Genomic DNA, 25441 nt, shown 5'->3' with positions numbered 1-25441 from the left:
GCAACGTGACCTCCCAACTCCTGTACTCAATACTCTGACCAATAAAGGAAAGCATATCAAACACCTTCTTCATTATCCTATCTACCTACGACTCCACTTTCAAGGAGCTATGAACCTGCACTCCAAGGTCTTTGTTCAGCAACACTTCCTATGACCTTACCATTAAGTGTAAAAGTCCTGCTAAAATTTGCTTTCCCAAAGTGCAGCACTTCGTAATTATCTGAATTAAACTCCATCTGCCACTTCTCAGCCCATTGGCCCATCTGGTCCAGATCCTGTTGTAATCTGAGGTAACCCTCTTCGCTGTCACACTACACCTCCAATTTTGGTGTCATCTGCAAACTTACTAATTGTACCTCTTATGCTCGCATCCAAATCTTTTGTGTAAATGACAAAAAGTAGAGGACCCAGCACCGATCCTTGTGGCAATCCAGTGGTCACAGGCCTCCAGTCTGAAAAACAACCCTCCACTACCACCCTCTCTTCTACCTTTGAGCCAGTTCTGTATCCAAATGGCTAGTTCTCCCTGTATTCCATGAGATCTAATCTTGCTATCAGTCTCCCATGGGGAACCTTGTCGAACGCCTTACTGAAGTCCATATAGATCACATCTACTGCTCTGCCCTCATCAATCTTCTTTGTTACTTCTTCAAAAAACTCAATCAGGTTTGTGAAACATGATTTCCCACACACAAAGCCATGTTGACTATCCCTTGCCGTTCCAAATACATGTACATTCTGTCCCTCAGGATTCCCTCCAACAACTTGCTCTCCACCGACGTCAGGCTGACTGGTCTATAGTTCCCTGGCTCGTCTTTACCGCCCTTCTTAAACAGTGGCACCACGTTTGCCAACCTCCAGTCTTCCGGCACCTCACCTGTGACTATCGATGATACAAATATCCCAGCAAGAGGCCCAGCTTCCCAGAGAGTTCTAGGGTACACCTGATCAGGTCCAGGGGATTTATCCACCTTTTCCCATTTCAAGACATCCAGTACTTCCTTCTCTGTAATCTGGACATTTTGCAAGATGTAACCATCTATTTCCCTACAGTCTATATCTTTTACATATCCTTTTCCACAGTAAATACTGATGCAAAATATTCATTTAGTATCTCCCCCATTTTCTGTGTTTCCACACAAAGGCCGCCTTGCTGATCTTTGAGGAGCCCTATTCTCTTCCTCGTTACTCTTTTGTCCTTAATATATTTGTAAAAACCCTTTGGATTCACCTTAATTCTATTTGCCAATGCTATCTCATATCCCCTTTTTGCCCTCCTGATTTCCCTCTTTAGTATACTCCTACTTTCTTTATACTCTTCTAAGGATTCACTCGATCTATCCTGTCTATACCTGACATATGCTTCTTTCTTTTTCTTAACCAAACCCTCAATTTCTTTAGTCGACAACACAGTCGCAATTCATCCAGATGCAACAGGACTTGCATGACAATACTATGGCTTTAAGAGGTTATAATGTCCTGTTTTTGTTTATTATTAGGCTGCTTTAAAGGCAGAGGTGCCAAACAGTCCACCAGACCCATGACAATAAACAGCTTGTTTTTTTAAAAAATAAGTTGGAACAATAGAAGTTGCCTGAATGGGTGCGATAAAACTCCAACAGAACCAGGATTTTTTTAGTTATCAGCAGTTGTTGCTGGGAACTCAGCAGGGCTGGAAGCTGCAGTAAATCTCTCCCAGGTGCTATAGGCAATATTCTCTTGATGTTTCTTCCACCTGGGCTACCAGAGTTGCATGTGAGACAATATTTTCTGAATTTGCCTTTTGCCATTTGCCAAAGGTGCATTTATGGGATATTACTATATTGGACGGTTAATTAGTAATAGTTACTGCATCTATTATTTTGTTAGGTTTTCTAATAGAGTTGCTATTCCAAATTTTTCTTCCTTCTATATTTTAACTAGAGTGGATGAATTCCTGAGTTTTGCTTTAAATCTGGTAGTTTGGCCAATCGAATTGCATCTGAGAAACAACACCTTCTATTTACCTTTAAAAGAAGAAAAAGTTAGGTCTAGACTGTCTTCTGAATATTTTGAAGGGGTTTGGTGTGGTCCATAATACTTATCTGTTTGTTTTATGACAAATGAGCTCATTAATTTCTGATCCTGCACAAGTTTGTTTTAAGGCTAGGTCAGTGTTTATTTAAAAGGTTAACATGTGCAGGGTTGCAGAGTGGAAGGTTTGTGGTAGGATTAGATAGTTGTAAAAAACCACTGCACTGTGAAATTCCTGTGAAGAATTTACTCCCCATGGGAGACTGATTAGCAAGGTTAGATCTCATGGAATACAGGGGGAACTAGCCATTTGGATACAGAACTGGCTCAAAGGTAGAAGACAGAGGTCGGTGATGGAGGGTTGTTTTTCAGACTGGAGGCCTGTGGCCAGTGGAGTGCCACAAGGATCAGTGCTGGGCCCTCTACTTTTTGTCATTTACATCAATGATTTGGATGCGAGCATAAGAGGGACAGTTAGTAAGTTTGCAGATGACACCAAAATTGGAGGTGTAGTGGACAGCGAAGAGGGTTACCTCAGATTACAACAGGGCCAATGGGCTAAGTGACAGATGGAGTTTAGTGCAGATAAATGCGAGGTGCTGCATTTTAAAAAAGCAAACCTTAATGTTAAGGTCCTAGGGAGTGTTGCTGAACGAAGAGACCTTGGAGTGCAGGTTCATAGCTCCTTGAAAATAGAGTCGCAGGTAGATAAGATAGTGAAGGCGGCGTTTGGTATGCTTTCCTTTATTGGTCAGAGCACTGAGTACAGGAGTTGGGAGATCATGTTGCGGCTGTACAGGACATTGGTTAGGCCACTGTTGAAATATTGCATGCAATTCTGGTCTCCTTCCTATCGGAAAGATGTTGTGAAACTTGAAAGGGTTCAGAAAAGATTTACAAGGATGTTGCCAGGGTTGGAGGATTTGAGCTATAGGGAAAGGCTGAACAGGCTGGGGCTGACCTTATAGAGGTTTACAAAATTATGAGGGACATGGATAGGATAAATAGACAAAGTCTTTTCCCTGGGGTTGAGGAGTCCAGAACTAGAGGGCAAAGGTTTAGAGTGAGAGGGGAAAGATATAAAAGAGACTTAAGGGGCAACATTTTCACACAGAGGGTGGTGAGTGTATAGAATGAACTGCCAGAGGATGTGGTGGAGGCTGGTACAATTGCAACATTTAAGAGGCATTTGGATGGGTATATGAATAGGAAGGGTTTGGAGGGATATGGGCCGTGTTCTGGCAGGTGGGACTAGATTGGGGTGGGATATCTGGTTGGCATGGACGGGTTGGACCAAAGGGTCTGTTTCCATGCTGTACATCTCTATGACTCTGACTCTATAATGCCCCAAAACTCCCATAACAGTGGAGGTTTCTTTGTTGTAATGGTATTGTTTGCATTCTCTAGAGTTTAGAAGAATGAGGGGTAATCTCTTAATAATTTCCAGAAATTTTTAAAAGGACAGACAAGTAGATACACAAAGTATCCTGGGTGTACAGTTTCAGAATAAACAGTAAGCCAATTAGGACTGAGATGCGGATGAATTTCTTCACTCATGAGGGTGGTGAATCTTTGCAATTCTCTATTTCAGATGCTGTGGAGGCTCAACCAGAATGTTTAAGACCGAAATATCATTGCTAATGACATCAAGGGACAGGGGGATAGCAATGGGAAAGTGGTATTGAGGTAGATGATAAGCCTTCATCTCCAATGACACAGCAGGCTCAAGGGCTGAATGGTCAACAGCGGTGCCCATGCTTGTGCTTTTAGAAATCCTGTCTTCATCTTTGTATCATTGACTGGATGTTAGTTAATGTAGTCATTATTTAAGACAGATGGTAAGGAAAAGCCAGGGAACTATAGACTGGTGAGCCTGATGTCAGTGGTGGGCACTTTGCTGGAGGGGATTCAGATGGACAGGATTTACATGTATTTGGAAAGGCAAGGATTTATTAGGGATAGTCAACATGACTTTGTACGTGGAAAATAATATCTCACTAACTTGACTTTTTTTAAGAAGTGACCAAGATGATAGATGAAGGCAGAACAATGGACGTTGTCTTTATTGACCTCAGTAAGGTGTTCGACAAGGTTCTGCATGCTGCAGTGGTTAGAGGTGTTAGATCACAAGGAACATAGCAAAGCTAGCCATTTGGATACGGAACTGACTCAAAGGTAGAAAACAGAGGGTGGTGGTGGAGGGCTGCTTTTCAGACTGGAGGCCTGTGACCAGTGGAATGCCACAAGGATCGGTGCTGGGTCCACTGCTTTTTGATATTTATGTAATTGAGTTAGATGTAAATATAGGAGCAATAGTTAGTAAGTTTGAAAATGACACCAAAATTGGAGGTATAGTGGACAGCAAAGGTTACCTCAGAGTACATCAAGGGCCTTGATCAGATGGGCCAATGGGCTGAGGATTGGCAGATGAAGGTTAATTTCGATAAATGCAAGGTGTGCATTTTGGAAAAGCAAATCAGGGCAGGACTTTTTCACTTAATGGTAAGGTCCTGGAGAGTGATGCCTATCAAAAGTCCTCCGGATACAGGTTTCTAGTTCCTTGAAAGTGGAGCCACAGGTAGACAGGGTGGTGAAGATAGCATTTGGTGCCCTTGCCTTTATTGGTCAGTGCATCAAGTACAGAAGTTGGGAGGTTGTGCTAAGGCTGTACAAGACATTGGTTAGGCCAACTTTGGCAAACTGCATTCAGTTCTGGTGTCCCTGCCATAGGAAAGATATTGTTAAACTTGATAAGGTTCAGGAAAGACTGACAATGATGTTGCCAAGATAGGAGAGTTTGAGCTATAGGGAGAAGATGAATATGCTGTGGCCATTTTGCCTGGAGTGTCGGAGGCTGAGGGATGACCTTAAAGTAGTTTATAAAATCATGAGGGGTATACATAGGATAAATAGCCAAGATGTTTCCGCCAGGGTTGTGGAGTCTAAAGCTAGAGGGGATTTGTTTAAGAGGGGAAAGATTTAAAAGGGACTCAAGGGACAACCTTTTCATGCAGAGTGGTGCATGTATAGATTGAGCTGCCAGAAGTGGTGGTGGGAGCTTGCACAATTACATTTAAAAGCCACCCAGCTTGGTATATGAATAGGAAAGGTTTAGAGGGATATGGGCCAAATGCTGGCAAATGAGACTAGCATATCTCATTTAGTATCTCATTTGGCCCTTTGGCCCAACTCATCCCAACCAAGTTTCCCAAACTGAATAGTTTCATTTACCTGAACTAGTCCCAAATCCTTCTCAACCTTTCCAATCCATGTACCTGCCCAAATGTCCTTCTGAAGAGGCACCTGCGCCTACCACATCCTCTGGCAGCTTGGACCATACATGTATGATCCTCTATAAAATCTCCCCTCCCCCTCTTAAACTCTCTAGTTTTGGACTTCCCTCCTCTGGGAAACGATCTTGGCGTTCACCATATCTATGCCTCCTTTTATTTTATAAATTCCAATAAGATCACCCCTCATCCTGCTACGCGCAAGTGAGGACTGTAGATGCTGGAGATTAGAGTCAAGATTAGAGTGGTGCTGCAAATGCACAGCATGTCAGGCAGCATCTGAGGAACTGGAAAAAAATCAACATTTTGGGCAGGAGTGATTCCTGATGAAGGGCTCCTGCCCGAAACGTCGATTTTCCTGTTCCTCGGATGCTACCTCAGCCTCCTATGCTCCAGGAGAAAATGTCCCAGCCTACCAGCCTGTCCTAATAACACAAACCCTCCAGGCTTGGCAACATGCCTTTTCTTTGTACCCTTTCCAGTTTAATAACATTGTTCGATAACAGGGCACCAGAATCGTATACAGAATTCCAAATGTGGCCTCACCGATGTCTTGTACAGCAGTAAGATGGCACCTCAACACCTGTACTCCATGCTCTGACCAATGAAGATAAGCATGCCAAAAACCTCCTCCATCTTGCCTACCTGTGATGCCACTTTGAGGCAACTATGCATCTGCACCCTGAGGTCTCTCTCTTCAATAACAGTCCCCAGGCCCCTTACATTAACTAAGCAAGCCCTACCTTGGTTTTGTCTTACCAAAATGCAACACCCCGCATTTATCTGAAATAAACTCAGCCACTGGCAGTTGATCAAGATCCCATTGTTCATTTAGATAACCTTCTTCACTGTCCACTATACTACCAGTCTGGCGTCATCCACAATACACGCCTCCTATATTGTCATCAAAATCCTTTCTATAAATGACAAATAACAATGGACCCAGCACCAATCCTTGCAGCACACTGCTAGTCACAGGCCTCCGGTCTGCAAAATAACTCTACCACCACCCTCTGTCTCCAAATATCAAGTTCATTTTGTATCCAATTGGCTGACTCGCCCTGGATCCCATGTGACTTATTTTTAATAATCAGTCTATCCTGTGATACCTTGTCAAAGGCCTTGCTGAAATCTACCACTCTTCCCTCATCTATCTTCTTGGTCATCTCTTCAAACAACTTCAGTCAGGTTTGAGACACGATTTCCCATGCATAAGGTGATGCTCACTATCCCTTATAAGTACTTGCCTTTCCAAATGCATGTAGATTCTGGCTCTCAGAATCCCCTCCCAACAACTTACTCACCATTGATGTCAGACTCACCGGTCTAGTGCTTTTGGAAGTACAGATTAGCAAATGGTGGGTATTATACATTTCTAGGATTTTATGATTCAACAGCAACAGTTGGTCAGTTGACTATACAATTCACAGCTCAAAACATGCAGCTCTTACCACCAATCCCACCAAAGCCTTTCACAAACTGAGATCCTTCTTGCGACTTGTCTGTGACGATCTCCAGAGTAGCTCCAAATTTTTTGTAGTTGTTGGCAAACCACTCCAGGAGGGGCATGCTTTCTATCAGTTCATGTTCCTGTCCAGTCTACATTTTTGTGTTTTTTTTAAACAAATAGAAGAAACAAAACCAAAATAAATTTTACATTTTGCAACTTCAACTTTGTTACTCACTGAAATTTCAAGAGGACCATTTATCTGTAATTAATGTAACTACACCCATATCTAGCACTTCAGTGTTGGGTTTTGTGTGTAAAAAGTGACACACAAGATAGTGTCACAATCCGCAATATATGGTCTTACCTATATGTACTCAAGTTCAAAATAGGCAATGTTTTAACAGGAAGAATAACTGAGACTCAACCCAGAATGCCTTCATTTCAATCCAGTCAACTGTTAACTTGAAGCAATAATGTCAATGTATGAAAAACAGCAACAAATCTTAATTAATCCCCATTCACAACTCACATTCATTGGATAAAATCTATTGCAGAACTAAAAAAATGTCAATAAGGTTTGAGTGAACGCATTTAACTCGGTTACTCCATAGCAACCAGCAGACACATGACAAAAAAAATTCAGGACAGCAGTGTACAAATCTAACTATCAAAGTACTTCGCTCACAAGGCTTATCTCGTGTCAGAGAATAGAGTTATTTCACTGGTCAAGGTGGTAAAGGAAAGTGAAACTTAAGACAAAATTCACACTCAAAATACATGTAAACACAGTTTCTTGGGAGTACAGAATTGGAATCGTGCTGAAAGGAGAGATATGCTGTTGAAGCAAGCTTTGAGCAAATGTAAATGAGCCACATTACAAGCTCCACCAATTATCTTAAATTGGTTGTTAGTGTAGCTACTTGCAGACTCACGATTGGTCAGCAAGTGCTGAAAGTTGTTGGCAAACCACTCCAGGAGAGGCATACTCTTTCTGTCATGTTCCTGTCTATTCTATTTTGTTTTGAAATAGAAACGCCCAAAAGTGACTTTTAGTTTGAGTTTTGCAAGCACAGGCTGGTTGAGTTCAGTCTCTAATCTATGCAATATGAACAACCGAAGGAACATGCTGTTTGGTCTGATCAGCCAATTGTTGGGCCTACGTACCTGGCATCACACTGGCACTGAATTTAAGATAATCAGTCGAGCTCGTACTGTGGCTCATTTACCCTTGCTAGAAGCGACATACATTCGTACACAGGGACCCGTCCTCTGCAAACAAAAGGAAAATGTTCAAGCCTTGCACTTTACTGAATTACTCCGGAGTTTTGGCAGCGTACATCTCCCACTGCTTTCTCCATGGCAGTGCTTCTACCAAAGTCAGCTTGCCAACCAATCAGCTGTCTTTTTGCCTGAGTATAAATTGCAGCGATCATTTAAAATTTAGCATTTTTTTTTTGTCGTGGTAAGTGTAAGACAAAAAGTTTTGGCAACAGCAATATTCAAAAGTGTGCGCAGAAATTGAAAGATGTGTTTGCTGTGAACTTCATTGTTCTATTGCCTGCTGGACATTGCTCAGCCGACTGTGCATTTTTCCAGTTTGGATCTTTCAGTTAATCCTGAATTGATTTGCCTTCAGCCGTCTAGGTCTCAAGTTTTTGATATCTCTCTCTAAACCTCTGTCTCTGTCCTCCTCTGTAATCGTCTCCCGAAATCTCTTCACCTTTCTCTCTCCTCTTAAAACACTTCATAAAACTAACACCTTGGATCAAACATTTGGTCGGCCATCCGAATGTCTCATCATTGGTTCAATATAATTCTTTTTTATTATGCATCAATAAAACAGTTTGAAGGTGCACCTCAATAACCATTAGATAACTTACAAGCTCCGTCACCACATCCTAAATGCAAGTCAGTGCCATCTCGGGTTGAGCGGTGGGGGATGGGGGATGGGGGAGTCTACACAAACCAGTGACCTTTCATAGATCTCATGTTAAAGAGATCCCACATATGACAGTCATTCCTATCAAACACCCCTCATTTTAATCAAAATCAAAAAGATTTAGAATGTAAAGCCTCAAAAATTGCCTTTCACCCCATTTGCTGCTGTTTTGTGTACAAAGAAAACTGTACCTCTTTGTCTGTGAAATGGGATTTATCCTTCTCTTGTTCAGGTGTCAGGTACAAGATTTTCTCTTCTAGGAAATTAGAAGACAATTAATATGCTTGCTTATTTCAAATATCAGTTGTACATTAACAATTACATCCAGTCTTAACTACATCCTACGAAGTGTAAACATGATGGTGAAAAAGTGACAAAAAGGAGATTTCCAAATACCTTCTGTGCCGTGACAGCGGAGAACATATCGCATTATATCTAGATTTTCGTAAACTATCAGAATTTCAACTGCACCCATCTCCAGCGCTTTCAACGTGTCATCCACTCCGAAGCAGTACTTTCCTGTATCCTGGCTGATTTCATCAAAATATCGCCCTAAATATAATTTTTTTAAAAAAATTACGATTTAAGCAAAAATTATTCAACAAAAGAAACAAAGAATAGACACCAACACGAGTAACGGGACCCTGTTGGTTCTTTTCTCTGGTCACTCTCCACTCAACTTTACTCAAAGTAACCGTATATACAGAGAGTAGGTGAGGGCAATACAACGTTCAATGAGAGTTTATGACTCCAGGAGGAACACCACTGCCATAGGGCCAGTAAAGGGCAACCAACATCACTGCAATTGATTGAATTTTACAGTGGGAGGATTGGCTGTCATGCTTCCTACATGATAGTTTCTTGACTGTCTATAACGTGCTCTGAGACATTGAGACTGTGAAAGTCATTATAAAATGCAAGCATTCTTTTTAAAAGGAATCTAAAACATTTGCAGATAACAGCCGGAATTTCTTACCTATTAGTTTTTTCTCCTGAATAAATTTCACACTGGATAAGACTTCAGCCGACAGTTCGATTGCTTGATTAAAACCATTCTCACCTCCATAAGAGATGTCCACTAGTTTCAGTACTTTGCTCTGCAATCGCTGTGTACAAAAGCATAAAGATTTATGATGAGACAAGTATTTCCAGTAATCTAAGAAAAAACACCATTAGGTCAAACAGTACAGAAGTGGCAGACTCCCATTTCCAATTTACACTTGCATGGCTTTTAAATACCAAAATAAATCCTTAATAGTTATGGATCACAGGCAAGGTAACGCAGACTGGAGACAGACTGTGCCCAAACTCAGTGGAGCCATCTCCTCCACGGGTGAAAACTAGGGGTCTTTACAGGCACAGAAAAACTTGACATTGTCTGTTTCCTTCATTTGCAGAAAGCTCACGTTACTGACTGCAGAATTTGGTGTTATGATTCAAGTTCTCCAGCAGCAAGGAAGTGTTAGGAATTGAAGGTATGTACTATAACTTTACAGTACCTTTGAGAGACAGAATGAAAGCTGGCAAACACCTGTCATCATGCAACTGACGAGCATTCACAGTGTGCTGGAGAATTAAAGATGTAACATTTGGCTGTAACCTAGATACCCCAGTTGTTTTTACAGCAGTTCAAATTAAGCCAAGATAATAAAGTCAAACATAGTTTTAATTTTTCTATTTTGACAACATCGAACCAATGAGACGATCCGATATTTGGGATATAAAAAAAGTAGGCATAAGGGACAATTGGCCAGAAAGAGCACTAACTGCCACTGAAAGACTGCTATTCACAACACTCTGTCAAAGGTACCTTTTTCACGTGAAATATCTTTGCAACAGAAGTCTGAGGATGACCCAGGGAAACGACAGCCACTGTTTGGTTTTGAAAAATTAAGTTGCTGTAAATTTAATAGGGGCTTTATTGGATCAGTATATTGTTATACAGTGGGAGATAGATAACAAACCTTTAAGAGAAAGGAGGCATAGAGTTGAAAATAGTTGTTGTTTAATGTTCACTTTTAGAGTTAAAGAACGAATTGATATTTTTTGTTAAATAATGGAATTTGGGTGGTTCTCTGTCACTCATATTTTAACAGGTTATGAGACGAGGTGAGCTTTACTGTGTTTTGTTAAATTAGCTGAAGGATTTACCAACACTAACAAGGATAGCCTCTTTCAGCACAACTACAATCAGGGCAAAAGTATAAATCAAACAGTACAGAAAGCCAGTTCTGAAGAATAGTTAAACTCGACTCGAAACAACTTCTCTGCTTTTCTGTCCACAGATGCTGCTACACCAGAGTTTCTCCAACATCTATGTTTGCTACAAGATCACAGCCCCACAAGCTTCTGAACACCCTGCATTATTCTGATATTCTAGCTAAAGCTGACACAAGGGACCTGGAGATGAAAATAAAATAAAGAATCGCAGGTTATTGAAATCTGAAACAAAACAGAACTATGAGAAAAGCTCAGATTTGGCACATTTGTGGACAGAAAGCAGAATTAATGTTTCAAGTCCAGCGACCCTTCTTCCATAATGTTTCTGTACTTGGAGATAAGCAGTTCTTTCTAGCCAGCTCTGAACAAAAGAAAGCAAAGACTCATTATTCTAGAACAGGCTCTCATGCTTTTACAGTTACAACACCTCAAAAACAGAACTTCTGATGTGTGGGGGGTGAGGAAGCTATCGTTAGCTTAATGACTTTCCAATTAGCCCACTGGGTGGGCCATCAGCACCTGAAACGCCTGTCAGGTGAATGAAGTCAAAGTGTGCTGAATTGCTCAAATATACAAATCTGAGCTTCTCAGTTGCTGTTCGACCTTCATAGACAAAGCAGGACTCCAAGTCAAGTTGCCTTTACTGCTCGTCGAGTCTTCGCCTGTGATGTGACCACCTCACTGAATGCATTATCCATGACTTGTTCAGCATCACGTATGCTTCACAGTGAATTCACTTGTAGCTTCAGTTCTGAAATACAATTTGCCAATAAGCTGCAGTTGGACACACTTCTTGCACATGTTGTCACCATGGTAACCAGACCAGTCAAAGGAAAGTTCTACATGGGTGGGGGATGGAGAAATTGGTGAATTAAAGTAGGGGGTTTACTTTCTAAATGTGGGATAATAGACAGAAGACAGTGGTCTCACCAAATGCTGTCTCAACACCATGAGAAAAGTTACACCTCCCAGAAATCACAAGATACTAAACAAAAATCAGAAAATGGGTTCTTTTTAATTCTGACATCAGTTGATCCTTGTAACACAAAAAGTTAAGGAATCTGAACCAAATGCAGACATATGCAATTATTTCACAGCTTGGACATGAACTTGATGAACAATGCAACAGATCAAGGAATAAATGGTTGAACACTTTCTCCTTTCCTTAACACAGTTTTGGTGAAAATCAAAATCCATAAGACCTGTTGATGCTGAAAACAATTAGTACTGGGGGTGCTGTCAGACAGTGAAGAAGTAAAAACATTTGCTGTACAATACACATGAGGAATTCTTTCTGGATTCAAATCTAAATTCTAAATGAAAAAGTAACTTTCCAAAGCCGTAGAACAAATCCATCCTTCATAGAATCTATATATTGCAGAAAGAGTCCGTTCGGCCCATCAAATGCAGCAACGCTCGAAGAAACAACTAACTCAAACCCTCCTCTCAACCCTATCACCATAGTCCTGCAATTACCATGGCCAATCCACCTAACTTATACATCCCTGTACATTATGAGGTAACTTACCATAGCCAATCCCATACCTTTATCACCCCTGACACTGGTCTTTGTGGTCATCAGGAAGCTCCTTCCTGCATTTACCTGTAGTAATTTTATAGGTTTCTAGGAGACCCCCTCATACTTCTATACTCCAGTGAATACAGTCAAACCAACCAGTGTGTCTTCATATGGCAACCCTACCATTCCAGGAACCATTCTGGTAAACCTTTGTTGCACTCCTTCCATAGCCAGAACATCCTTCCTCAGATAAGGAGACCAAAACTGCACACAATGCTCCAGCTATGGTTCCCCCAAGGCGCTGTTCAATTACAGCAAGATGCTCCTGAACCTGTTCTCGAATCCTTTTGTCTTCTTCATTGCCTGCTGCATCTGCATTCACACGTTTTGCAACTGATGTACAAAGACAGTCAGTTCTTGTTGCACCTCCCTTTTTCCTAATCTAGAACCAGAGAATAAGCTGCAGCCCCAGCCTCCACAACCTCACATTTATCTGCTTTATTCTTCATCTGCCATGCATTTGCCCATTCACTCAACTTGACTGCATCCTTCTCACAGTTCTACCTTTTATCCAACTTTGTCTCATCTGCAACTTGGCAATATTGCATTTAGTTTCCCAGTTTAAAATTAATATATATGACTGTTCCTGTGTAAACAGTAGTATTTTGTGATTCACAGCTTGGCAGGCGGTTCGATGTATTTCCAATTCAATAAGCACACAATTAATATTTAGCTTACCGGATCAAACATGTCAGACTGGCTGAGTTCAGTTTTGAAATCAGCTGATCCAGCCAAGATTAGACCTGCTACGTTCACCTTGTCGCTGCTGATGAAGAGCTGCACAGCCGTCTCTGCTACCTTCCGCACATAGTTGTGTCTCTTCTCCATTCTCAGGCGAGCAAAACGCAGAGCTGATTGACCTCCTCTGCCTTTAAACACAGAGATGTTTGGATTTGACAAACTGTTTCAAGGAAATCTGTGTCCACAACTGACTAAGCAAGAAACTGAAGAAAACAAGAATACTGAAAATGCACAAGACTTCACCAATACTTCACCAAAGGTTTAATGCACAATGAATTTCTGTATAATGTAATGAGACTACCCTGTTCATACAAATAAACTAGCAATATCTGTAATTTGCTGTTGTTAGAAGGAAGTCAGTCAGCTGGGATACGAGACATTCCTCTTCTTCTTGAAATAATGTTCCATAATCTTAAAAACACAGTAGAATGGGAGGGTCTCAGTTTAATGCATGTTTGGGCGAAGACACCAGTAACAATTCAGCAACCATTTTGGAATGGCCTGGATTATCAAATTCAGATCCTAGCAAATCAAAAAACTCTCCAAATAAACAAGAAAATCTGCTACAAATGGAGTTACACATCAGTCAAGTCAGAATCTGAGCTGCAATTTAGATAGGATCCATAGCCAGTTCTGCAGTGTAATATCAGCCATTTGTTTTCCTCAAAATTATGTCTCTTAATTTCTCCCACATTCCTGCCCATTACAGAACTTAACTTCTGTTCATGGTTTCTTCCTCCACTATTTCACACCCCCCCCACCTCAGTATTTGCTTAAAACTCATCTCTTAATATTTCTCAATTATGAGGCAAAAGTCATCAATGATGCATTATTTCCACACAAATGCTGCCTAACCATTTGTGAATTCCCAGTTTTTTATATTTTTATTTCAGAATTCCAACATTTCCAGTTTTTTGCTTCAGTCATTTTGTGAAAATGTTCTCAAACAAAGAAGAAACCGTATACACACATGCATATAGAGATCAATCAGTATAAATTACATATGGCAAGAACTAGCCTAATAAATATATAGATGAAAACATAAAGAGTTGGCCAGTCAGCTACTCAAACTTCCTCCAGCAAAGACTTATTTTTTTTCATTCAACCTATCAGATTTCATAGTTCTCAATGTCCATGTTTATAACAAAAAACAATCTTTCCTTTAAAACTATATGTGGGTGATCGTGGATACTGTGGGGAAGGGAAGGGGAGGGAGGGGGAAGAGAAGGGGAGGGAGGGAGGGAGGGAGACAGAGTGGGGGAACGAGTGATTTCCAAATCCCCTTCTGAAGTGTTTGCTGACACTATGCAATTCAAAGGTTATAGGGCTCTTATGGCACAGTGGTCTTGGCCAGAGTTCATTCCTACCTGTTCTAAACATGTTGAAACCTATCTGCGCAGATTGATTAAAAATATCTATTATTCGACGGTTGCACTCTTTAATCTAGACTCTGCCACTAGTGGAAATAATTGCTCTCCACCTATCCTATTAACACTACACTATTATATATACAGATCCTTATTGAACGTAAACTATTCCTCTGAATCTGTGCTAGATATCCATCCAAAGTCAGTGTAATGGCTTGAAGTACAAAATCCTGAGGGCAGCTTAAGAGGAAGTATTTGCTGCTAATCAAAGTTGGAATAGTGCCACAACATCCAGTAGTCACGTGTATTGAAAACTGGAAGTCACAAGGTTCTCAGTGGTCCAGACAGAAACCTTCAATGATGGCGTCGGAGAGCCACAACTGAGTGTTAGGTAGCTGTATTTGATTTTTGACTTACTGCCTATAACCAGCACTGGATTTAACACTGATTTATTTACAGTCAGTGTCAACAGGTGCAGAGACTGTTCACGGACGCATCCACAAGTTCAGCTCTCTGTTTAACAATCCTGTTTGGACAGAAATTAATGCACAAACTGGTAAAGAATCAAGGTGAATGGCTGATAAGTAATTTAATTGTTTCATTTTTCTGATTCCCTTTCAGTGTGATTGGTTTAGTGCAAGGCCTTACTGCAGATACTCTTGTTGGTGGACTATGTTGCAGCAAGCAGTTGAAATTTGCACTGTAGTCAATTAACCAGGTTAGCATGCATTTCTCAGCCCAGTCAGTGGTCATCATCACTGCTAGACAGCTGACCACAAGATCGAGACTATTATTCTTAACTTATGCCCAGAAGTTAACAGATGTGGCCTAACCAGAACTCTGAACAATCGGAGAATAACTTCTACTGCTTTGATCTCAAATAAAAAATCCGTTATTATACCAATCCATCAGATGTTAGTGTGTTCTGTACTCTTATTCCTGAACCTTTATAAGCATTATCAGTTCCCAGCTTCTTCTCATTTCGAAGATACTCTAATCTTGGATTGAGAAATGGATGACCTAACATTTCTACCCCAATTTTGTCCAGTGACAACATCCACCTCTCATCTAAACTATCTGCTGTGCCACCTAACAAACAGCTTCTGCTAACACATACGCCACCCACCACTAGTGGCATCCCACCAATCAGCATATATCAACTATCCTGAGTTGTTGCATCCTTCCTAATAAATTCCCAATCCAAACCAACAGATTGCCTCCAATACCATTTGCATTTTTAAAATTTCCCATGCGTGGAATCCTCTTGAATGCATTCTGAAAGACACTATTAATTGACAATCCTTTATTTGCCATATTTCTTAACTTCAAGAAATTCAGTTTTGTTTATTAGACATTTTCTTCACAAATCCATGCTGGTTTTCAATGACCAGCTCTAAAACACCTATAATTTCCCAATTTCTCCCTCCTACACTTCTTTAATAATAAAGTGTCATTGATTTACTCAGCCTACTGAATATTAATGTACACTATGGCCAACTGCCCCCACACCAAATGGAGAAATTGACAAAAGTAGTTTTTGTTGACATTGAAAAGAAATCACTTCATCCAATTTACTCAACTCCAGGAATCTGAACTAAGCCTGGCAACACCAAGCCTTAAAGTTTTCAAAATAGCCTCTGCACAGCATATTCTTGCAATCTGACCAACTAATCTCTTCAGAATACTGACATTAATACTGCTGCTTGCTCAGCCAAGACCAGCCTTATTATTAGGTCAAATGGGGGAAAAAAATAATCAAATTTAACATCCTATTAACAAGCAGGTTAACTGGAAAATTTGTAGAAACATAGAGAACTGCTGAATTTAGATCCCAAGTTGTAAGCTGAACCACCACTGGTGGCAGACTTACTATCTTCTAGTGTCTAGTTGAACACAACTTGATTAGATTAGATTACCTACAGTGTGGAAACAGGACCTTCGCCCAACTAGTCCAACCCGACACTCCAAAGAATAACCCACCCAGACCCATTTCCCCCCAACTAAACGGGCAATTTAGCAAGACCAATTCACCTAACCTACACATCTTTAACCTGTGGGAGGTAATGGGAGCACTCGGAGGAAACCCACGCAGACATGTGGAGAATGTGCAAACTCCACACAGACAGTCACTAGAGGCTGGGATCGAACCTGGGTTCCTGGCGCTGAGAGGCAACAGTGCTAACCACTGAGACACTGTGCCACCCTGTGAGTCCAAGGAGAATGTATTTGTCTGCCCCACCCCAGAGCACATTAGTTGTCAGTAAACACAAAATCTTTTGAATTCAGTCTTTCCTGGGCAAACAGAAGATAATAGCGGCTCTAAGAGTCATAGACGTCAGCAGAACTTGCGATGAGTGTGTATGATGAGAAAGGTTTAAATGCACATCACTCAAACCAACTGACAGCAATGGAACGTCATTCACCGCTTGCCTGTGAACCTGGGCGTACTGACGAGTGCTATCTTTGCAAATTTGGCAGCCAGGACTTCTATTGGTAGGAGGTGAAATAGGTGGAATATCTATACACAGCACTTTGCAATGTGCCAGGTGGTTCGGTCACTGTTGCAAACAGAAGCTAAGCTAGACCAAATCCGCATCTAACGTCCACCCCAAACCAGTAACCATTAATCCTCTGCGCACCTTTAATCATGAAAGTTAACTGAACAAATATTCCCCTTTGTTCCTTCAGAACATTTAAAAAAATAATTTATTGCATTGCTGGCATTAAAATAGAAGCAAAGCAATAACAAAAGTAGATGCCAATCTGGCCCTCAACAAAAATCTGCGCATAAAGGTGCAAAGGCACAAATTCTCAGCAAACCCTCTAAGTGGAGTGCCCTAAGGTTTTACCCTCACAGCTTTTTAGAAACACACAATGGAGTTCTAAAAGCCCACATTCTATTCGTTGTCAGGCATCTCACAGTACCCTGCCAATTGCAATCCATCTTGGTGCTTTCATCTGAAATATATTTGGACTAAAACATCCCTTTACAAACCACAACATTTCCCACTAAACAAACCAGATGGTACAAAAATAGGACTTCATGAACTGGTTGTTAGGTCGCATGTAAAACAAATAATCTTACCCTATCATGAAGTAAAGATTAGATTAGATTAGATTAGATTACTTACAGTGTGGAAACAGGCCCTTCCCGCCGAAGCGCAACCCACCCATACCCCTACCTTTACCCCTTTAACCTAACACTACGGGCAATTTAGCATGGCCAATTCACCTGACCCGCACATCTTTGGATTGTGGGAGGAAACCGGAGCACCCGGAGGAAACCCACGCAGACACGGGGAGAATGTGCAAACTCCACACAGTCAGTCGCCTGAGTCGGGAATTGAACCCGGGTCTACAGGCGCTGTGAGGCAGCAGTGCTAACCACTGGGCCACCGTGCCGCCCAGTAAACAAAGAACTAATTTTGTATCAATGCATTCAACTAACACACAAATGTCTGGCAAAGCATATAAACAGTAAATATCAGTACTCATGGAGCCAAGAAAAAATTAAATCATTTCAAACTGAAAAAACTGAGCATGCTGTAAATCAGAAACAAAAACAGATATTGTTGGAAAAGCTCAACAGATGTGGCAGCATCAATGGAGAGTTTACGTTTCAGGTTGAGTGGCCGTTCCTCAGAATTAAATCATCTCACCTATTTGGTCCTACCATAAACAGAGTTAATGAGTACTCAGTGGCAGTTTCAGATATATAAACCAGCAGCATACAATGCAGCAAGTACTGTTCATTGAAGCTTGGTCCTATTGTATTAGGTTAGCTAATTTGAAATAAAGTTGCTCCATTTTGATATCAGAAATCTCAATTAAATTCAGTGGGGGAAAATTCTCCTGACCTTCATCTAATGACTTTAGATGCAAACAAAGTCAACAGGAGATGGGGCTTCGGTTTGGCTGCATTGCTTATGGGCGTGTGGGCATTTCTGCCAAAGCCAGCATTTATTGCTGATCCCTTATTTCCCCTCATCTGAGGAAGCTTGCTCAGCCATTTCAGAGGGTGGTTAAAAGTCACCACATTGCTGTGGGCCTGGAGTGATATGCAAGTCAGACCACATAAAGGACAGCAAATTTCTTTTTCTCATGGATTTTGAGGGATTTTATGACAATTGATGAGATTGCCAGGTCACGGTCACCATTATCAAGACTAACTATATAATTCCAGATTTATTTATTTATTGAATTTAAATTCCACCAGCTGAGGGGGACACAGCCTCAGAATGAAGGGACGATTCTTTAGGTCGGAGATGAGGAAGAATTTCGTCAGTCGGAGTGGTGCATCTGTGGAACTCACTGCTGCAGAGGGCTAGAGGCCAAGTCATTAAGTGCATTTAAGACAGATGGGTAGGTTCTTGATTGGTAAGGGAATCAAAGTTTACGGGGAGAAGGCATGAGAATGGGTTTGAGAATCATATCAACCATGATTGAACTACACAGCAAAGTTAGTGGGCGGCACGGTGGCACAGTGGTTAGCACTGCTGCCTCACAGCGCCAGAGACCCGGGTTCAATTCCCGACTCAGGCGACTGACTGTGTGGAGTTTGCACACTCTCCCCGTGTCTGCGTGGGTTTCCTCCGGGTGCTCCGGTTTCCTCCCACAGTCCAAAAGATGTGCGGGTCAGGTGAATTGGCCATGCTAAATTGCCCATAGTGTTAGGTTAAAGGGGTAAATGTAGGGGTATGGTTGGGTTGCGCTTCGGCGGGTCGGTGTGGACTTGTTGGGCCGAAGGGCCTGTTTCCACACTGTAAGTAATCTAATCTAATCTAAACTATCTTGACGGGCTGAATGGCTGACAAGACAGTATCTTATGATCTGCAGAGCGTTGGGACAGATCAGCCAGTTAACTCGAAACAGGCCATCTTCAGGTGTTCTGCAGTGACAAAGGAGTAACTGGTATTGTACTTGCAAACGACCCCTTGGGGATGAGCAACCATAATATGAATATCATTAAAATGCAGAGTGAGGTAGTTGATCCTGAGGCGAGGTCCTGAATCCAAACTACAATGGTACAACATGAGAGTTGGCTATGACGAATTGGAAAATGTTACTGAAAGGAATGACAGTGGAGAGGCAATAGCAAGCATTCAAAAGGCAAATAGGTGAACTCCAAGAACTGTTTATTCCTGTCTAGTGCAAAAGTACAGAGAGGACAGTGCCAAACTGTGGCTTACAAGGGAAGTTAAACATAGCATTATATGCAAGAGGCATAAAATTGACAACAACAAACAGAAGATCTGAAGACTGAAACAGTTCAGAAGTTAGCAAAGGAAGACCAAAGGATTGACTAAGGGGAAACTAAAGCATGAGAAGTTAGTTTGCAGGAACAGAAGAATTGACTGTCCAAGTTCCTACAGATATGGGAAGAGAGAAAGGTTGGTGAAAACTGATATAAGTCCCTTTCAATCAGAAACAGGGGAATCTATAATGGGGAACCAGAAAAGAGTGACAAGCTAAACTCATACCTCGCTTGTGCCCCCACAAAAAATGATACAAACATACCAGAAATTATGGGGAAGAGATTTCAGAAAGGAAGAGGGGGAAGTTAATCTGTATTTGCAGAGAAATGTTGATGGGATTCAAGTTTGATAAATCCTTATGGCCTGATCATCTACACCCCAGAGTACTTAGGAATGGCCCTAGAAACACGATGTAATGGTGGTCATCTTTAAACTCTGGGACAGTTCTTACAGATTGAATTGTAGCTAATAAAACCCAACTATTTAAACAAGGAAGCAGAGAGAAAACAGGAAATTATTGACCAGTGAGTCTGACATCGGTAGTGGGGAAGATGCTAGAGTTCATTACCTAGGATATTATAGCACAGCACTTAGAAAACAGTGGTAAAATCAGACAGTCCCATGGATTTACTAAACACAGCGAAATCATGCTTGACAAATTCTTCAAGGACGTAATCAGTAGAGTCAATCGGGAGGAACCAGTGGACATGGTTTATTTGGAAGGTTTTCAACCAAGTCCTACTTGAGATTAAATGTGTAAAATTAAAGCACATGGGATGGGGGCAATGCATTGAGATGGGTAGAAAATTGGTTATCAGACAGGAACAAACATTAGGATACAGGGGTCATTATCCAATCTATGTTAATGAAGATGAGGGAACTAAATAGAGTCATAGAGATGTACATCATTGAAACAGACCCTTCGATCCAACTTGTCCATGCCTTCCAGATATCCCAACCCAATCTAGTCCCACCTGCCAACACCCGGCCCATATCCCTCCAAACCCTTCCTATTCATATACCCATCCAAATGCCTCTTAAATGTTGCAATTGTACCAGCCTCCACCACTTCCTCTGGCAGCTCATTCCATACACGTACCACCCTCTGTGAAAACGTTGCCCCTTAGGTCTCTTTTTCATTTTTCCCCTCTCACCCTAAACCTATGCCCTCTAGTACTGGATTCCACGACCACAGGGAAAAGACTTTGCCTATTTACCCTATCCATGCCCCTCATAATTTTGTAAACCTCTATAATGTCACCCCTCAGCCTCCGACGCTCCAGGGAAAACAGCCCCAGCCTGTTCAGCCTCTCCCTATAGTTCAAATCCGCAACCCTGGCAACAGAACCCTTTCAAGTTTCACAACATCTTTCCAATAGGAAGGAGACCAGAATTGCATGCAATATTCCAACAGTGGCCTAACCAATGTCCTGTACAGCACAACATGACCTCCCAACTCCTGTACTCAATACTCTGACCAATAAAGGAAAGCATACCAAATGCCTTCTTCACTATCCTATCTACCTGCGACTCCACTTTCAAGGAGCTATGAACCTGCACTCCAAGGGCTCTTTGTTCAGCAACACTCCCTAGGACCTTATCATTAAGTGTATAAGACCTGCTCTGATTTGCTTTCCCAAAACGCAGCACCTCACATTTATCTGAATTAAACTCCATCTGCCACTTCTCAGCCCATTGGCCCATCTGGTCAAGATCCTGTTGTAATCTGAAGTAACCCTCTTCACTGTCCACTACACCTCCAATTTTTGTGTCATCTGCAAACTTACTAACTGTACCTCTTATGCTCAAATCCAAATTATTTATGTAAATGACAAAAAGTAGAGGGCCCAGCACCGATCCTTGTGGCACTCCACTGGTCACAGACCTCCAGTCTGAAAAACAACCGTCCACCACCACCCTCTGTCTTCTACCTTTGAGCCAGTTCTGTATCCAAATGGCTAGTTCCCCCTGTATTCATGAGATCTAATCTTGCTAATCAATCTCCCATGGGGAACCTTGTTGAACGCCTTATTGAAATCCATATAGATCACATCTACCGCTCTGCCCTCAATCATCTTTGTTACTTCTTCAAAAATCTCAAACAAGTTTGTGATCCATGACTGCCCATGCACAAAGCCATGATGACTATCCCAAACCAGTCCTTGCCTTTCCAAATACATGTACATCCTGTCCCTCAGGAATCCCTCCAACAACTTGCCCACCACCAAGGTCAGGCTCACTGGTCTATAGTTCCCTGGCTCGTCTTTACCGCTCTTCTTAAACAGTGGCACCACGTTTGCCAATCTCCAGTCTTACGGCACCTCACCTGTGACGATCGATGATACAAATATCTCGGCAAGAGGCCCACCAATCACTTTTCTAGCTTCCCACAGAGTTTTAGGATACACCTGATTAGGTCCTGGGGATTTAACCACCTTTATGCGTTTCAAGACATCCAGCACTTCTTCCTCTGTAATCTGGATATTTTGCAAGCTGTCACCATCTATTTCCCTGCAGTCTATATCTTCCATATCCTTTTCCACAGTAAATACTGATGCAAAATACTCATTTAGTATCTCCCCCATTTTCTACGACTCCACACAAAGGCTGCCTTGCTGATCTTTGAGGGGCCCTATTTTCTCCCTAGTTACCCTTTTGTCCATAATGTATATGTAAAAACCCTTTGGATTCACCTTAATTCTATTTGCCAAAGCTATCTCATTTCCCCTTTTTGCCCTCTTGATTTCCCTCTTAAGTATACTCCTACTGCTTTTATATTCTTCTAAGGATTCACTCGATCTATCCTGTCTATACCTTACATATGCTTCCTTCTTTCTCTTAACCAAACACTCAATTTCTTTAGTCATCCAGCATTCCCTATACCTATCAGCCTTTCCTTTCACCCTAACAGGAATATATTCTCTCTGGATTCTCAACCATAATTCGATTAGTTTTAAAATAGTGATGGAAAAGGATAGACCAGATCTAAAAGTTGAAGTTGCAATAGCTCATAATTTACAGATGACACAAAGCTGGGTGGAAGGATGAGCTGTGAAGAGGATGCAGAGATGTTGCAATGTAATTTGGACAGGCTAAATGAGTGGGCAGATGCAGTAAAATGCAAGTAAATGGGAGGTTAACCTTTCTGGTCACAAAATTAAGTTGGATTAATATTTGAATGGCTGCAAAATGAGAGACAGGATTGTTCAATGAGACCTGGGTGTCCTCGTGCACCAGTTGTTGAAAACAAAGCAGCAGGCAATAAAGGTGACAAACTGGACATTGGCCTTCATAGCAAGAGGATTCAAGTACAGGAACAAGGATATCTTGCTGCAATTATATAGGGCATGAGTGAGGCCACATGGAATACTGTGTGCAGCTTTGCATTTTCTCAGGAAGGATGCTCTTGCTATAGAGGGAGCACAAAGATTTACCAGAATGATTCCTGGGATGGCAAGCCTGACGTATGAGGAGGGATTCAGTCAATTTGGATTATATTTGCTGCAGTTCAAAAAAATGAGGATGGGTCTTAGAAAAGCTATAAAATTTTAGCAGGACTAGACAGGTTAGATGCAGGAAGCATGTTTCCTACGGTGGTGGAGTCCAGAACTAGAGATCATATGTAAAGAATAGGGGGTAAACCTTTTAGGACTGACATGAGGAGAAATTCTTTCACCCACAGAGTGGTGAACTATAGAATTCACTACCACAAAAGTGGCTGAAGCTAAAACTTTGTGTTTTCAAGAAGAAATTAGATATAGTTCTCCTGGCTAAATGGATGAAGGGATGTAGCGGAGGGTGGGATTAGGGTATTCTGCTTGAGGATCAGATATGATCGTATTGAACTGAGGAGCAGGCTAGAAGGTCAAATGACATTCACGTTCCTGTTCTATGTTTCTAGTCTGAACTTCTGGATTACTAGCCCAAAGATGTGTTCACTACACCAAAATACACTTCTGGTTACAGTACTCAGTTAAATTCAAATGCCACTCGAGTCAGTACTGAAATGGGTGGCAATGGAAACAATTCAATTAACTTGAAAGGCACAGAGACACAAACACACAAAGATTGATGAGCTGCTCTCTATCTGATGCTATGTCCTTCACGTATCATTACTGCCTTCTTACCGTGCTTCTTTGGTAGATCCACAGTGAACTTGTGTAGTACCTCCCGTGTGTTTCCCTGGAGTGTACCGAACAAAGCTCCAGTACCATCAATTACGATAAACCCAAATTTGCTGTCGTCAGACAGTAGCGCAGTGAGAGCCTTTCAAGAGAAACGACCATGAAAGTAATTACATGATATAACATCCACTGGACAAGCTGTAAGATAGAGCTCAAAGCCCAATTGATTATGAAAAACTTACTCATCCAGGACACACAGTCTGAAATGAAAAAGATAAGCTGACCAGTGCTGAGTACTCTGGTCTCAACTATCATATGGTGTCACTGGACACTCAGTAGTCTGGTAGAAATGTTCAAATCCCATTTAGCAACTTTGCACAAAACTGTCTGCATTCCTGGTACAGTACTGAATGAATGTTGCACTATCAGAGGTACATTCTTTCCCGAAAACACATTAAGCAGAGAGCTTATCTGCCCTCTCAACTGAACGTTAAAAAATTATGGCAGTATTGCAAAAATTCTGGGGCACTCCCTTTAGAGTCCTACATTATATTAAGGAACATAGTAACGGGAGGTGACCATTCAGTACCTCAAGCCTATTCCACCATTCAATAAGATCATGGCTGACATATACCTCCACATACCTGCCTTTGGCCCACATCCCGATACACCTTTGCTTAGCAATAACATATCGCTCTCCTTTATAAAATTAACTGATCATGTATCGATTGCCATTTATGGAAGAGAATTCTAAACATCTACCACTGTGCATAGACGTGCTTCCTAACATCTTTCCTGAACAGTCTGGTCGGAATTCTCAGACTATGTCCCCTTGTTCTAGAAGCCACAACCAATGAAAATGGTTTATTGTTATCTGTCTTTTTCTGCTAATATCGTGAAGATTTCAATCAGATTATCCTTTAACTGTCAAAATTCTAGAGATAACAGGTCGAATTTGTATAACCACTGCTTTTAACTTACCCCTGAAGCCCGGTTATCATTCTTGTACACCTACATTGTATTCTCTCCAAGGCCAATCTATCCTGCCTAAGATGCAGTACCCAGATCTGATCACAGTACTCCAAGTGCGGTCTAACCAGGGTATCGTGTAACTGCAGCATACTCGCACTCCAGTCCTCCAGATTTACAGGTCAGCATCCCATTGATTTTCTTGATTATTTTCTGCACCGGCTCGTGGTATTTTGAAGATCTATGCACCTAAACCCCCACAGCTAGCATTTCATTCACAGCGAAAAGTGTCATTAGCACACGGCTGTTTGTTAGATCCTATGCGCAAATGGGCTGCTACATTTATTAAAATACAATAGCTAAGACATTTCAAAGTTGTTTCACTGGCTGCAAATTATTTCAGGGAGTCTAAGTTGTGATGTAAATGCAATTATTTCTTTCTACCAAAGGAAGGGCTGAAAATCTAGGAATTCCCTGGCAAGAGGAACTCCACA

General features: G+C 41.5%; 1 protein-coding gene across 2 annotated transcripts in view; it reads right to left on the bottom strand.

Annotated features, from left to right (window-relative positions):
* LOC122556782 (eukaryotic peptide chain release factor subunit 1) overlaps positions 1–25441 on the bottom strand; it is a 65182-nt gene that overhangs the window by 3595 nt on the left and 36146 nt on the right. For both annotated transcript variants that reach the window (XM_043703950.1, XM_043703949.1), the window contains exons 5-10: positions 23982–24120; positions 13170–13360; positions 9669–9798; positions 9089–9244; positions 8884–8948; positions 6755–6902 (exon numbers count right to left, since the gene is read on the bottom strand). In XM_043703950.1, the coding sequence (XP_043559885.1) occupies positions 6755–6902; positions 8884–8948; positions 9089–9244; positions 9669–9798; positions 13170–13360; positions 23982–24120 (829 nt within the window). The remainder of the gene's footprint in view (positions 1–6754; positions 6903–8883; positions 8949–9088; positions 9245–9668; positions 9799–13169; positions 13361–23981; positions 24121–25441) is intronic.

This window comes from Chiloscyllium plagiosum, chromosome 14 (genome assembly GCF_004010195.1).
Source record: "Chiloscyllium plagiosum isolate BGI_BamShark_2017 chromosome 14, ASM401019v2, whole genome shotgun sequence".
NCBI lineage: Eukaryota > Metazoa > Chordata > Chondrichthyes > Orectolobiformes > Hemiscylliidae > Chiloscyllium > Chiloscyllium plagiosum.
The sequence above is the reverse complement of the archived record's forward strand: the minus strand, read 5'-3'. Positions and strand labels throughout refer to the sequence as shown.